Source organism: Struthio camelus, chromosome 10, assembly GCF_040807025.1.
Source record: "Struthio camelus isolate bStrCam1 chromosome 10, bStrCam1.hap1, whole genome shotgun sequence".
Classification (NCBI taxonomy): Eukaryota; Metazoa; Chordata; class Aves; order Struthioniformes; family Struthionidae; genus Struthio; species Struthio camelus.
Window position 1 is genome coordinate 2,134,378 of NC_090951.1, and position 14,590 is coordinate 2,148,967.

Below are 14,590 nucleotides of genomic sequence, written 5' to 3' on the forward strand. Positions count from 1 at the left end.
CTTTTAAGTAGTTCTAATTGGAGAAAACATTTGAGTCTTATGGGGAGCCTTGGCCTGCCACTCTCTTTTGTTAAAAATTTTTTCTCTTGATACACCCCAGACGTTGTTTTCAGGAACATCCCTCGTAGGTTTGAGACCGAACAATTGTTCCTTTCTGAAGGATCTTCCAACTTGCATTCTGAGTTTTTAGCTGCAGGCTTAGCAAAGGCTGGGTGAGGCAAAGGGGCGGCAGGGCTGTTCCCGAGGGTTTGAGGACTCTGCAGCAGATTGTGATGATGTTACTCCCCAGTGCCCCTCGGAGGCCTAACGCATTGTTCTCTTCTCTCTGCAGAGACCTCAGAAGAGGAGGACGCCCCTTCCTTCGCTCCCTCCAGCTCTGTTGATGGCAATAACACAGACTCAGAGTTTGAGAAGGGTTTGAAGCACAAGCCCAAGGCCCAGGAGCCGCCCAAGACCATCACCCCAGTGAAGGATGAGTATGAATTTGATGAGGACGATGAACAGGACCGGGTACCGCCAGTTGATGACAAACATTTGCTGAAAAAGGATTACAGAAAAGAGACTAAAGCAAACAGTTTCATTTCCATACCCAAAATGGAAGTGAAAACTTATACTAAAAATAACACAATTACACCAAAGAAAGCTGCCCACCGCATCCTATCGGACAGCTCGGACGAGGAGGAGACTAGCGTTGCTGTGGGGACTGCGGAGAAGCTGCGACTCTCGACTCACACGATATTGCCCAGCAGCAAGATCCGGGAGCCCGCCAGCACGAAGCCGCAGAAGGAGAAAAGCAAAGTAAAAAAGAAGCGGAAGAAGGAGACTAAAAGCAAAGAGGTTCGATTTGGCAAAAAAAATGACAAATTTTGTTCCTCTGAATCAGAGAGTGAAAACGTGGAGAGTGAGGAGGATGATAGAGACTCTCTTCAGAGCTCTAGCTGTGTAAAGGACTCCAGGCTAGTGCTAAAGGAATCCTCCTTGTTTAACTCTCTGTCTGCCTCATCGACCTCTTCTCATGGGAGTTTAGCATCCCAAAAACATAATCCTAATCTTACAGAACAGCACTCCAAGCACTGGAGGACGGACAATTGGAAAACCATATCTTCTCCAGCTTGGTCAGATGTCAGTTCCTTATCGGACTCCACAAGGACGAGACTGACAAGCGAGTCAGACTACTCGTCTGAGGATTCGAGCTTAGAGTCGCTAAAGCCAGTCAGGAAGAAACCAGAGCACAAAAAGAAAAACAACCCACACAACACCGTTCCTGAGAAAAAGAATTCATTCCATACCAATGTGGATGGAGCAATTCCAAAGCTGGACAAGGAGGGGAAGGTTGTTAAAAAGCATAAAACAAAACACAAACATAAAAACAAGGAGAAGGGGCAGTGTCCCATCAGCCAAGACATTAAAATAATCAAAACCTTTTCTTTTGAGTTTGAGGACTCTAAACAAAAGCCTGAGAAAGGCTTGATAGTAGAGACAGAAAATCCAGTCGAAAATAAACTGAAAGTGTTAAAGCATGAGCGAGAACACTGTAAGAAGGAAGAAAAGCTCCCCAAAGGTAAAGTGGAGGAGAAAGAATGGTTGTTTAAAGATGAGACTGGAAAATCCTCAAAAGAGGAGAAATCATTAAGAAAAGTCAAAGACGGTAGTAAAGACATGAGCAAATCCTTCAGAGAAGGATTAAGTAAATCAGAAAAAGAGAAGCCTGTAAAGGAGAAGTCTCCCAAAGAGGAGAAGCCCAGAATACACAAGGAAGAAAGAAAGAAGAAGTCAAAGGACAAACAGTCAAAATCTGAAAAGAAGAATGATCTGAAGGAGGAGAAAGTTGCTAAACTAGAGAAAGAAAAACCCTTCAAAGAAGAGAAAGAAAAATGCAAAAAAGAAAAAGTTTACAGGGACGAGTCTGGGTTTGATGAGTTTAATAACAAAGGCCAATTTGCTGAGAGCGAGGACACAAAGTTCAGCCTCTCAGACGATCAACAAGAGAGATGGTTTTCAGACTTGTCATCTGATTCTTCCTTCGATTTCAAAGGTGAAGATAGCTGGGATTCTCCAGTAACAGACTTCAGGGAGATTAAAAATGACACTGTGGCAAAACTGATCATAGAACCAGTGAAAGAGGAAATTAAAGACAAGAAAAAGGAAAACAAGATGAAAGAGAAGAAAGAATACAATGAAAAACGTAATGAAAAGGACACTTTCTTAAAAAAGAAAGAGAGAGACTATGCGGACAAAAACTCTGAGAAGAAAAAGGACCAAACTGAAAGACACAAAGTTGCTCCTAGTTATTTACCTGAAAAGGACAAGAAGAGGAAGGATTCTGCAGAAAGTGTCAAAGAGAGAAAAGAAAAAGATACAGGTGAAACCAACAAAGATAGAAAAGATTCCTCTGATAGCTCTAAAGATCGAAAAGATGTTAAAACGAAGCAGGAAGAGCCCTATCGAGATGAATTTAAAGACTATGGTTGTGAAACATTCTTCAAGGACAAGTCTGACCCTGAATTCAGTGGCAAAAGTCTGGAGAGTTGGGATAGGCACCATTCTGGGAAGGAGAAGGAGAAGAAAGACGCTCCTGATAAGGAAAAAAAAGAAAAAGGAAAGCCAGAAAAATACAAGGAAAAATCCAAAGAAGGAGACAAGGAGAAAAACGAAAAAGTTGCTCCTGAGAAAAACCTGAAAGATAAAGAACTAGATAAAAGTTTCAAAGAGAAAAAAGAATCGAAAGAGAAATATAAAGACCTGCATAACAAAGACAAAGAAAGGAAGAGTTCTTTTGACCAGGTTAAAGAAAAGAAAGAGAAAAACTTCTCTGCAGATAGAGAAGACTTCTCTGAGAAAAAGGAAGAGAAGAAAGGCAAAGAGAAGAGCTGGTACAGCATCGCAGACATCTTCACAGATGAAAGCGAAGATGAGAGGGATGATTACAGCTTAACAGGGTTCAAAGTCAGTGAAACGGTTGGGAGCGAAATGCATCGACTAGACAGTCTGCAGGAGAAGGACGATAGTGCAGCTGCTGAAAAGGAGCTCTACACCGACAAACACCGGAAGTACTCCTCGGATAGGCAACATTCAGGGGAAAAGCAGAAGGAGAAGGATTCTAAGGAGAAGAAAAAGGACAAAGGAACATCAGAAGGCGGAAAAGAGAAAAAGGAGAAGAATTCCTTTGAGAAACACAAAGAGAAGAAAGATAAAGATTCTACGGAGAAGTACAAAGACAGGAAAGACAGAACATCCATAGACTCCACTCAGGAAAAGAAAAACAAGCAAAAGCTCCCTGAGAAAGCTGAAAAGAAACATGCCAATGACGATAAGGTGAAAAACAAGCATAAGGAAAAGATGGATAAAGAGCATTCCAAAGAGAAAAAGTCTTCAAAAGGAGGAGAGTCAGAGAAGAGCCTATTGGAAAAATTGGAGGAGGAAGCTCTGAATGACTACAGAGATGACTCCAATGATAAAATCAGTGAAATCTCTTCTGATAGCTTCACAGATAGAGGACAAGATCCAGGACTGACCAGCCTCTTTGAGTCTTCTAATCTCTCTCTTACTGACGCCTCTGAAGAAAAATTTAAGGATTCTCTCCCTTTGCCTTGCTTGCAGGACAAACTCAAGGAGAAGGAGAGACACAGACATTCCTCATCTTCGTCGAAGAAAAGTCATGAGAAAGAAAAAGCAAAGAAGGAGAAGACGGAGAAAAAAGAAAAAACAGAGGAATTTAAAGACTCCAGTAGCAGAAAGGATTCCACTCATTATGAAAAAGATTTCTCTGTGGATGGGGAGGCTTTTAGCACTTCGTACAACATGAAGGCAGAGCCTGATGAAGAACCAGAAAAAAGCATTGATTACTTATTTTCTGAAAAGAAAGATAAAAATGATTCTGAAAGAGAGCTGTCAAAGAAGGCAGAAAAAGAAAAGACTTATGGTTCCAGCACCATCAGCACAGTTAAAGAGAAAAAGAAGCGAGATAAACACAAGGAAAAATGGAAGGAAGAAAAGGAAAAGCATAGAGACAAACATGCAGATGGTTTCTTTAAGCATCACAAAGATGAGCCAAAGTCAACCCTTAAAGACAAGGACAGTCCTCAAGTTACCTCCTTTAAAGATAAATCAAAGGAGGAAAACCTCAAGTTTGGTGAAACCAAGCTGAAGGAGAAACTCAAGGAGAACCAGGAGAAAGATAAAACAGAGTCAATAAAAATAAGCAACGGAAATGAAAAAATAACCCTTTCCAAAGATGCTGGCAAGAAGGATACCAGGCCGAGGGAGAAACTTCTGGGAGATGGTGATCTGATGATGACCAGCTTCGAGAGGATGTTGAGCCAGAAGGACCTGGAAATCGAGGAACGCCACAAAAGGCACAAAGAGAGAATGAAGCAAATGGAGAAAATGCGACACAGATCTGGAGACCCCAAATTAAAGGACAAAATTAAAAGCTCTGAAGAGGTGCGCAAGAGGAGCCTGGATCTGGCAGCAAAGAAGCCGTTAACGCTGGATACTCAGCTCAAGGACAAGAAACTTAAAGAATTAGGTCCGCTGACTCCTATACTGTCGCCGGACAACAAGGCACAGCCTGCTGTTGGGACAGATTCTAAAGACTGGATAACTGGCCCTCAGCTGAAGGAAATCCTTCCTGCGTCTCCCCGGCCGGATCAGAGCAGGCCGACGGGCGTTCCAACCCCAGCATCTGTGGTATCTTGTCCAAGCTACGAAGAGGTGATGCAGACACCAAGGACTCCTTCGTGCAGCAACGAAGACTACACGGATCTGATGTTCGAATGTGCTGACTCACAGCACTCGCTGCCTATATCCACGATGTCCATGAACGCGTGTTCTCCATCCTTCTTTGACAGATATGCAAATGTTTCTAGTGGGCTCCCTGAGAATCCGAGTCAGACCCCAACACGTACCATAGCCTCTACGAACCTTTACCGTTCTATCTCTGTTGATATCAGAAGGGCACCTGAGGAAGAGTTCAGTGTTGGAGATAAATTTTTCAGGCAGCAAAGTGTCCCAGCAACATCAAATTATGACTCTCCAGTGCAGCATTTAATGGAGGAAAAAGTTCCCCTTCCCTCTGTTCCTGCAGAGAAGTTCCAGTGTTTATCTCCTGGGTATTATTCCCCTGATTATGGGGTTTCATCACCTAAAGTGGAAGCTTTGCACTGTGCACCAGGAGCCGTCAGCGGGGTTGCCCAGTCACCTGAAAGTGTCTTTTCTGGTTTACAAGCAAAATCCTCCCCTTCACATAGAGATGAACTGCTGGCCCCTTCTGTAGAAAGTGCTCTTCCTCCTGATCTTGGCATGCCGTTGGATACTACAGAAGAGCAGCAAGCTACTGCTTCGATTATGCCACCAGAACCTACCTTCTTACCACCAATTGAAGAAAATCATTTTAATTCAGCTGTGCCAGAACAAAACAATATGGACTGGGACAACGCTCCTTCCAGAAACCCTGACACTGCAATTCCTCCCAGCCTGATGGGCAACCCAGCAGAGCACTCTGTCGGCTGGTCCATGGGCTCAGAACTTCTAATGAAATCTCCCCAGAGGTTTTCTGAGTCCCCTAAACCACCGCTCTGTTCCCTAGAACCAATTCATCCTACACCAGTAGCCTTCATTCCCACAGATGCGTCGTACCCAGTTTCTCCTATATCTTACCCTCTGTCAGTATCTGAACCAGGGCTTGATGAAGTCAAGGAAGATGCTGAAGAAGCCGTTCCAGGAGAAATAGCAACTGCTGATGAGCAAGCGCCCTATATGTCCCCTACTAGACTGGACACGTTCTTCACTAACTGCAAGCCTCTTCCAGAAGAAGCACCTGAGATACCTCCAGAGCCTCCTTGTATGCCAACAGAAACTCAGGCAGAAGTTGTTAAGACACCAGAAAACAACTATTTGGAAAACAATAATACAGCACCTGCAAATACAGAGGAGCCTGTAACGTGGCCTGATCCATTCACCAATACAGAAGATGATTTGGACCTCGGCCCCTTCTCGCTACCGGAGTTGCCGCTCCAACCTAAAGATGTTCCAGAGACAGAGATGACGGAAACAGAACCAGTAGAAGAAAGTCCGGTAGCAGCTTCAGAAGCAAATGCTGGGATTATTAAAGCAAGTGCGTCTGTAATAGCTTCCAGTGAACAGGAGGAGCCGCCAGCCAGCCAGCCAACTACTGCGCTGCCTGTGGAAACAGAACCGCAAGCAGAGGAGCAGAAATCGGAAGTGACTGCACAAGAAGCCACCTCAGAAGTGCTGAACGTACCTGAAGAAAAAGGAATAGAGGAATCAGAAGCACAGATTTTCCAACAGACCTCATCAGAGCCTGCTCAGGCAGAGAGCAAAGAGGTGGAGCCCACTCATGAAGACCTTTCTTCTTCCAGTGGGGTGGCAGAGAGCAGTTCCCAAAGCTGTCCTCCACCGGTGACCACTGCCGAGAGCAGCATCACGCAGGAGAGTGCTGCAGCGCGCAGTGGGAGCCAAGTCTCTTCCTCCCAGGCAGATGCACCTCCAGGGAACGCTCAAGCGGAAGTCATTGAACCAGTACAAAAACCAGTAGCAGAAGCTCCCAAACCACCCAAAATAGAAGAGATTCCTCAGCGGATTACCAGGAACCGGGCCCAGATGCTGGCCAATCAAAACAAGCAGAATGCCGCATCTTCTGAGAAGGAATTTCCTCCTGCTTCTGCACCTTCCACACGTGCCAAAGGCCGAATTACAGAGGAAGATGATTCCCAGGCTCAGCACCCACGAAAACGCAGGTTCCAGCGTTCCAACCAGCAGCTGCAGCAGCAGATCAACACCTCCACCCAGCAGACTAGAGAGATGATACAGCAAACACTGGCAGCTATCGTAGATGCTATAAAACTGGATGACATTGAACCCTATCATAGTGACAGATCCAACCCCTACTTTGAGTACCTCCAAATCAGGAAAAAGATTGAGGAGAAGCGGAAAATCCTCTGCTATATTACTCCCCAGGCTCCTCAGTGTTACGCTGAATATGTCACCTATACTGGCTCCTACCTATTGGATGGCAAACCTCTAAGCAAGCTTCATATTCCAGTGGTGAGTCACCTTCTCCCCTCTCTTATTTCTGCAAGTCAGTTTAAAAGACAGCGTCAGGGACTCTCCTCTCCCTTGTTGTTACCAGCACAACCACGTTGTCCTCTAATGCAGTGAAAGCGCTCTTACCGTGCTGATGGCGCCCAGCGGTGTCTTTAGCATACTTTTAGAACGTATTCGTGGTGACAAAACCGAGCCTCAGTAAGGGGATGGCTGCGTGCTAAATGCATCCTCCGAGATTGTTGTATTTTTGCAGACAAGACCTTAGGCTGCGCTTAGGAACCTAAGATATTTTGAGGCTTTAGAGTGAGTTTATATGAATCTGCTGGATTTGAGGCCAGAAGGCAAAATTGCTTTTACAAGCAATATAGTAATTGGATAATGAACCTAGAAGACTGTAAGGAAAAGATAGCTGCTCTTACCTCCTGCCTTGATTCTACTAAAGCTTCAGTGTTTGACTTGCCGATAGCGGTAACTCCTTGGCAATGGGACCTGCATTTCCTTGCTGTGCTGCATGAATGGACTTTGCTAATACAAATGCATCAATAAACTTAATGCTCCAGGCAGTAAATCCAGCCTCGAGGAGGAGGAGGGTCAATACGACCTGCCATGTCAAACTGTGTTCTCTACTACAGCTAGTGCGTTATACCCTGGTCCACGGGCCTTTCTTCCGCCTGTCCGGAACAGCAATGAGGTCCATGCAAGATCCTCAGAGAGGCCCCTAAGTTCTTACTGGTGTAACATTCTTACAGGGAATTTTCCCACTGGCAAATATAAACAGGTTCTTCTTTTACCCCTGCACAAAACTTTATTTGGAGGAGTCTAATATATCCTACCATTTCAGAAGCCACGACTCTTAAGTGAACCAACAGGCCAAGTGTTGGGGAAAATCTCCATTTCCCCCAAGTATGAGCTGTGTTGAAACTGAGGGATGAAAACATAGTGCCTATTCCTGCAGCGAGTGGGACCAGCATCTGCCTGGAGCCCTGTTTCATGAGTTAGTGCAAGCTTTGCCTGCCACAGAGCCGTGAGCTGTGGTCACATCTGCTCGTTTCTTCCTGGAGTAATTCAGAGCCACCTGCTCTGCTGTCCTGCAACTTGCACTGAGCTTGAGGCGTGCTTTGCTCATGAGGAAAATGCAGAGCAGCCTCGGCTGCCTGTTCCCCTGGCTTAGTCCTGTGGCTCTTTCCTCACGTGCATGACAAACCCTTTGCAGGGTGCGGACTGGGCTGCTTCTGGCGGTGCTTGTCTTAACAGTTTCGTCCCTTTTGCTGGAGACTCTCAGGCCCCGTTACTAACTGCCCTTGCGACACCCTGGGTGAGCAGGCAGGTGGTTGGGAGAGCTTGCGCTCGCCTCTCTGCGCTGAGCATCTCTTGCCCTGTTGTCTCATCCCTGCCTGTGGTCTGACCCCGGCAGGGCAGGGCGTTGCTGCCTGCCTGCTGAGCAAAGATGCAGGCTTTCTGCTCCTGCAGCTCTGGGCAGCGCCCTGCGAGGTGGCCCCGCTACCCTCTCCAAGCCCTTGGGAAGCACCTGCTCTCACCGCATGGCCTTGCCTCTTCCAAGCTCGAGGCCCCTGCCTGCGTGGCAGTGGGGACAGGTCCCTCCATGGGGCTGCGGACGCAGCCAGAGCTGCTGCCTGTAACCCTCTGCTGTTGTGTGTCCATAGATCGCCCCGCCGCCGTCGCTAGCAGAGCCGCTGAAGGAGCTCTTCAAGCAGCAGGAAGCCGTGAGGGGGAAGCTGCGACTCCAGCACAGCATCGAGCGGGTAAGGGAGCGCTCCGGGGGAATTCCTGCTGGGGAAGAGGCCAGGGAATTTCCTTTGCTGGGAACCCAGGGCTGCCACACTCACTGCTTCCTCTGCTCTTGCCCAGGAGAAGCTGATTGTCTCCTGTGAGCAGGAGATTTTGAGAGTTCATTGTCGGGCAGCGAGGACCATCGCAAACCAGGCTGTGCCCTTCAGTGCCTGCACCATGCTGCTGGACTCCGAGGTCTACAACATGCCTCTAGAAAATCAGGTCAGTGCCTGTCTTTATGGTGATGAGGTGACTCACAGGGGCTGTACAGGGTCCCAAGGGAGATGTGCTTTTTTTGGAGGGAGGGAGGAAGGGAGGGATGTTACTGTGCTCTTCCTACTTAGGTACCTATCACACACCACCACACACAGATACAGGACATATTGCAAGAGACCTTCCCAGCGTGAGCCCAGGTTGACTAGTCTGACTCAGTTACGGGCGGACTTGAATCGCATGTTCTGTGATACCCCGTGTGCATGCAGGGGAAGGAAATACATCTGGGAACACGGTGATGCAGGGAGCTTCAGGTGTCAGCAATGATGACTCATGTTTATCAGAGAGTCGCACGACCCTCTGCCCTTCTTCTTGATCAGGATCATCTGCACATTTGAAAGGTTTATTTATCTACGCTCTGGGATTTCTTTTCATGTTGCATAAAGGGGAGAGCGCCATTAAATTAATTTGTATCTGAAGACTGGCTCTGAAAGAGCCAGCCTCTGCTGCACAGTCCACAGAAAAAGAGCGTTTCTTCCTTCGATTTCACATAGTTCTGTGCCAGAGAAGGGAGGGAATCACGTCTGGTTTCTGCAGTCTCTGTTGCTGTGCGGCTTTGTAAGAATTAAAAGGCGCTGCAGTGGGACAGAGCGGTCCCGTCGGCACCCTCTGCCGGCCTGTGCGCCGCAGCTGCGCCACCAGCCTGTCTGCTCTGAAGAAAGCACCTTGCTGCATTGCAGAAGTGATCCCGTGCAGCGATGCTGTAGTGGAATTTATTAGTGCCCTGGCATATTGATTCAGGAGCCCTGATTTTATCCCTCGGCTTTTCCCAGCCAAAAAAAAAGCGTCTGTGCTTCTGCACTGAAGACGTTATGATCTTGGGCGTGAGTTGAAGGAGACCGAGAGCTGCAGGTGCTGTGACAGGGGCTGACCCAAACGGATTCTTAGCGCTCTGCAAGGAAAACAAAAAGGGTGTGTGTGCCTGCACAGCATCTGTGTCCGAGGCCGAAGCCCTTAGCTGCCAGAGGAGCATGCTCCGTTATTGCTCCCTGCAGACATCTTTCTTGTTACCTCAGCCCCGTTTCTAGTGAGTGTGCTGTAAGAGGGGTTTGAATGTGGTCTGTTAGGACTTTGGCTGTTTTAAAAGAAAAAAAAAAAGTACCATGTAATTCCCTTTTGCTGTTTTTTGCTTAGGGAGATGAAAACAAATCGGTCAGAGACCGTTTCAACGCTCGACAGTTCATTTCCTGGTTGCAAGATGTGGATGACAAATATGACCGAATGAAGGTGAGAGGCGCTGGAGCCCTGGCACTGGTGCCGCGGCGGCGCGATGCCCAGAGCAGGTCCTGCTCTTCTGCGTTGCATCAGGGAGGGGTTTGCGAGATAGCGATCCCGGCTGCAGCTTGGAGAGCCCCAAGGGTCCTCTGAGCACTGTGGGGCGGGTGAGGCAGCCAGCTGTGCTGGACTCTCTTTTGGGAAGCTGTGTTCATGGTTTCCAAGAATCTACTGGGAGAAGGTGTCCTAGGAAGCTGCGGGCAGCATTCTGCAACGGGGAATGTTTGTGCGGACGGCACCGCCGAGAGGTTAGCACCTCTTCAGGGAATACAGGAGGGCACTTGCCTCTGCTGGTTTGAAAAGGTGGAATTGAGGCACGTTCTGCTTCGGGTCCTCTGTCTGACTGTTACCTCTGTGTTCCCTGCCGTCTGGGCTTGAGCTTCTTGGCCCGTTAAGCCCGCAGGGCCGGCTCCTTGCCAGCAACGCATGCTGCAGCAAGCTCAAAGCCTGTGGCAAATTTACAGGTGACAGGAACCCATGCAATGATTTCCAGAGTGCTCGGCAAAGCTCGGGGCAGTCAACTTGGGGAGCGGTAGCGCGGGGGGGTGTTCACCCTTTCCGCTGGTGACACCGGAGGAGTTGGCAGCTCAGACGTGAGCAGTGGATGGAGCGGGACCCTGCCCTCGGACAGCCGAGGACCGCTGCGGAGGCTTCAGGGACCGTCTGCTGCGGCCGCTCCCAGCAGCAGGAGCGCTCTGAGTGCTTACGAGCCTTTAAAAGCAGCCCCTCGAGGACCTTGTGGGCTGAGCTGTGCTGCCCCTCCACGTGCAGAAAAGCTGAGCAGTTTGCTTCTGCTGGAAATGGGTGGGAAAGCGAGAACATGAATTTCTGCTCTGTTCCCTTGCCTCTCTGTGTTTTGCCTTTATCTCTTGGGCAAAGAGGTAAAGGCGGTGCCTGCAGGCGCCGCGGATTTGTTTGCGCTGTGCTCCGGCGTTCCTTGTTAAAGCAGACGGCGAAGCCGGGCTGTCCGTTCTGCTGGGCGCTCTGGCTTTGTCTTCAGGGACAGACTCGGTCTGTCGAGGCCCTGCAGCCTTCTGGGTGGGGGCTTCCGGGAGCCCTGTTCGGCAGCCTCTCCCAAGCCCAGCCTTTCCTTCTGTCCCTTGTTCCCGTTGGGTGCCGTGTCCCACACGGCAGCCGCGGGTCCCCGGCCTTTGCAGGGTGCGGCTGGCAGCAGGTGGCCGCCCCAACCTCCCCCCTCATCTCTGCTTGGGTTTCTTTCCCGATCCAGACATGCCTGCTAATGCGACAGCAACACGAGGCTGCTGCCTTGAACGCGGTGCAGAGGATGGAGTGGCAGCTGAAGGTGCAGGAGCTGGACCCCGCGGGGCACAAATCCCTGTGCGTGAACGAGGTGCCCTCGTTCTACGTGCCAATGGTTGACGTGAACGATGACTTTGTGCTCTTGCCGGCATGACAGTTCCAAACCAGGAGACATCACTGAAAACTGGCAAGGACGGGAGCCCTCCGAGGTCGGGCGGTCGAGCTCACATTCACCCTTACCGCTTGCTGATGAATCCCTGGTCAGAGGAGGAGGAAGCAGCTATCGGCAGAAAACTAAACAATAAGAAAAAAAATTGCACTTTCTTCACAGCGCGTCCCTCACTTCTGGACTGAGGCGGCTCCGCCAGGCAGCGGGGTGGGGGCGCATCTCCTTTCCGGGCGGCCGCGGCGGCAGGGAGGCAGCAGCGGGCGCCTCGCCGACCGAGAGACTGGCGTGGAGGGAGGAGGCCAAGGACACCGTTTGGGTGTTGCAGAAGCTGCTGAGCGGGGCCAGCAACCACGTGATTCATGTACTTGTGAACACAGTGATTTCCAGCTCTCTGTTTTCCACCGGTCTGCGGATCTCCTCGCAGAGAAGCTGCAGTAGGAAACTACGGGGGGAGGGGGGGGTGTTTGAGTTTCTCGTTCCATCCTGGGTATGTCTAAAAAAAAAAAAAAAAAAAAAATTAGAAACAAAAGAAAGCGTCCAACTTCGGCAGACGCGGCTCTGGAGGTGTGAACGGCGCCAGGCTCCGGAGCGGGGTGCGCGCGAGGCATCCTGCAGCAGCCGCTCGCCACCGGCTCGCAGCAGCAGCGGGCGCCACCGGCGCGCGGGGCGCTGGGGCAGCACGGTGAGTGGCGGACGGACGGACGGAGAAATGGTGACGCAGAGAAAGGACTTTGCCAACTGTGTTTTTAATGGAGTAAAATCCATGTGGTTTATATATTTTTTTTCCTTTAATCTTGGGCATTTCGTTTCTCTTTCTGAGAACATAACTTGAAAACACTACAGAGCCAATACTCATATAAAGAAAAATTGTATCCCATAAATGCTGTACAGTTTTTATATACATTAACAATGTACTTTTGCTGCCTTCTAGATAATTTATTTTGCAACACATTACTGCACAGTTGTAAATAACTTATGTACTGTAACATCACTTTCAGTTATGTGTAAAGAAATAAATAAATTAATTAAAATTATCTTTGTATGTATAGTTCACCCTAGGCAGCACTTTCCCTTTCAAGGAAAAAATAAGGGCCAAAACGGTGTGCAGTGTTATTTCCAAGCCTGTCTCACGCGCTCAGGCCTTGCACGCAGGTAGTCTGACCTGCGATTCGTGTTGTAGAGATCTCCAAATGCTGACCTCTTCTGATTTTAACACAATGTCGTCGTTTTTCTGCTTTTTCCCCCGCCCTGTCGAGTTCAGTGGAGTTGGAAACGCACCGGTGCCGATCCTGCGGCAGACGGGGCGGGTGGGGAGAAGGACGCGTGGCTTCGGGCTGAGGAGTTTTCTGGACCCCTTGTGGCCTCGGTAGCTGCAGGTGTATCTAGGGGCCGGTGTTTCGGGGCTGCAGAGCTGGGAGGAGGAAGGGCAGAGCCCGGCGCGGCCCCTTCCGTGCAGGCCGTGGTCCGATGGCGTTGGCGCTCAGTGATTTGCGGGTGAAGCAGCAGTTGCGTTTAGGGCAGGTAGGGAAACGGCTTTCTCGCAGCTGGGGTGATGCTGTTTGGGGGAGCCGGGGCCCAGGGGCCGTGGCAAGGCTTGTGTGCGGCAGCGCTTCGTGTTAGGGGTCTCCCTGCCCCTCGTTTCGCGGGGCAGGTGCCCGGGCAGGTTCCTGAGGTGGTGACCACCCACAGCCTTCCTCTGATCCTCCTCTTTTTCTTTTTTCTCCCTTTCTTTTTAATACCGAACCTCGGTGATAAGTTGCGTTGAACACAGCTGGGCTGAACTCGCTCTTGCTCTCGGGGTCTAGCTCGATGTGGCCCGCGAGGACGGTGCCACGCAGCCCGCGGCGGTCTTGGCTGTGCCTCCTGACGCCACCGTGGGCGGCCGGCCCCGGGTGCCGGCCCTGCCACGCACCGCGAGCATCGAATTGCTTTTCTGAGCTGTAAAACATAGGGAGAGCTAGAAGGGCGCTGCTGGGAGCCCCGCGGGGTGAGCCGCCGGCGGGGACGCCCCTGCACCTTGCAAAGCCTGGAGAGGCCGCGGCTCGTGGCGGGAGCCCGGGCCGGCTGCTGCTGGGGCTGGCTTGTGCGGTTGTGCCCTCGTGCAAACCTTGCGGAAACTCCTCCGGTCCCAGGAGACGGAAAGATCGTTGCCCAGGGAGGAGTCTGGTCTGGCGGGAGGACTCGCACCGCGCTTCCTGCCGGCTAGGAGAAGCCGAGGGCGCCGCTCCGGGCGGGAGGCAGGTGGAGAGGATGCGCCCCCGGCTCGGCGCGTTGCGCTGGGCGGCGTGGCTGGTCTGTCCTGGAGCGCCGGAGCTGCGCGGGAGGGAGCTACCGGCTTCGGGTGCAGCGTGGGGGCCGCCGCGGCCTCTCCGGCGCGGGGCCGCGCTTGAACGCGTGGCGGGGTCGTAACCGAGAGCAGACCTGATGGCGGTCGGCAAGGCTGATCCTCAAGCACAAGCATGCAGTAACGTGGCTGGAGACAGATTCAAGTGCCTCTTCCAAGACCTCTGTGCCTTGCTTGCAGCTGCTGCCCAGCGTTGCCCCAACCGCAGGCCCGGCGGAGGCTGCCCGAGCCCCCGGAGCGGCCCGGGGCCCGTGGCGGAGCGGGGCCGCGGGGGCCGAGCTCCGCTGGCCACCTGGGTCCCTTGCTTTTCCTTTCCCCTTTTGCTGGGTGCACGTGCTGGTTAAACGTCTCGGTCACTCGCTCCTTTTGGAACCGGGGAGGTTTTAACCGTGTTTTGGCTTCTTCTTCCTCTG

The 14,590-nt window shown here is 50.7% G+C and overlaps 1 protein-coding gene across 18 annotated transcripts in view; it reads left to right on the forward strand.

Moving 5' to 3' along the window:
• The window catches only part of ANKRD11 (ankyrin repeat domain containing 11), a 170,251-nt gene extending 157,384 nt beyond the window's left edge, over positions 1-12,867 (forward strand). For all 18 annotated transcript variants that reach the window (XM_068956285.1, XM_068956284.1, XM_068956295.1 and 15 more), the window contains 5 exons: positions 332-7,065; positions 8,730-8,828; positions 8,935-9,078; positions 10,264-10,356; positions 11,633-12,867. In XM_068956285.1, coding sequence (XP_068812386.1) covers positions 332-7,065; positions 8,730-8,828; positions 8,935-9,078; positions 10,264-10,356; positions 11,633-11,818 — 7,256 coding nt within the window. In that variant the 3' untranslated portion in view covers positions 11,819-12,867. The remainder of the gene's footprint in view (positions 1-331; positions 7,066-8,729; positions 8,829-8,934; positions 9,079-10,263; positions 10,357-11,632) is intronic.
• Positions 12,868-14,590: the final 1,723 nt, after the last annotated feature.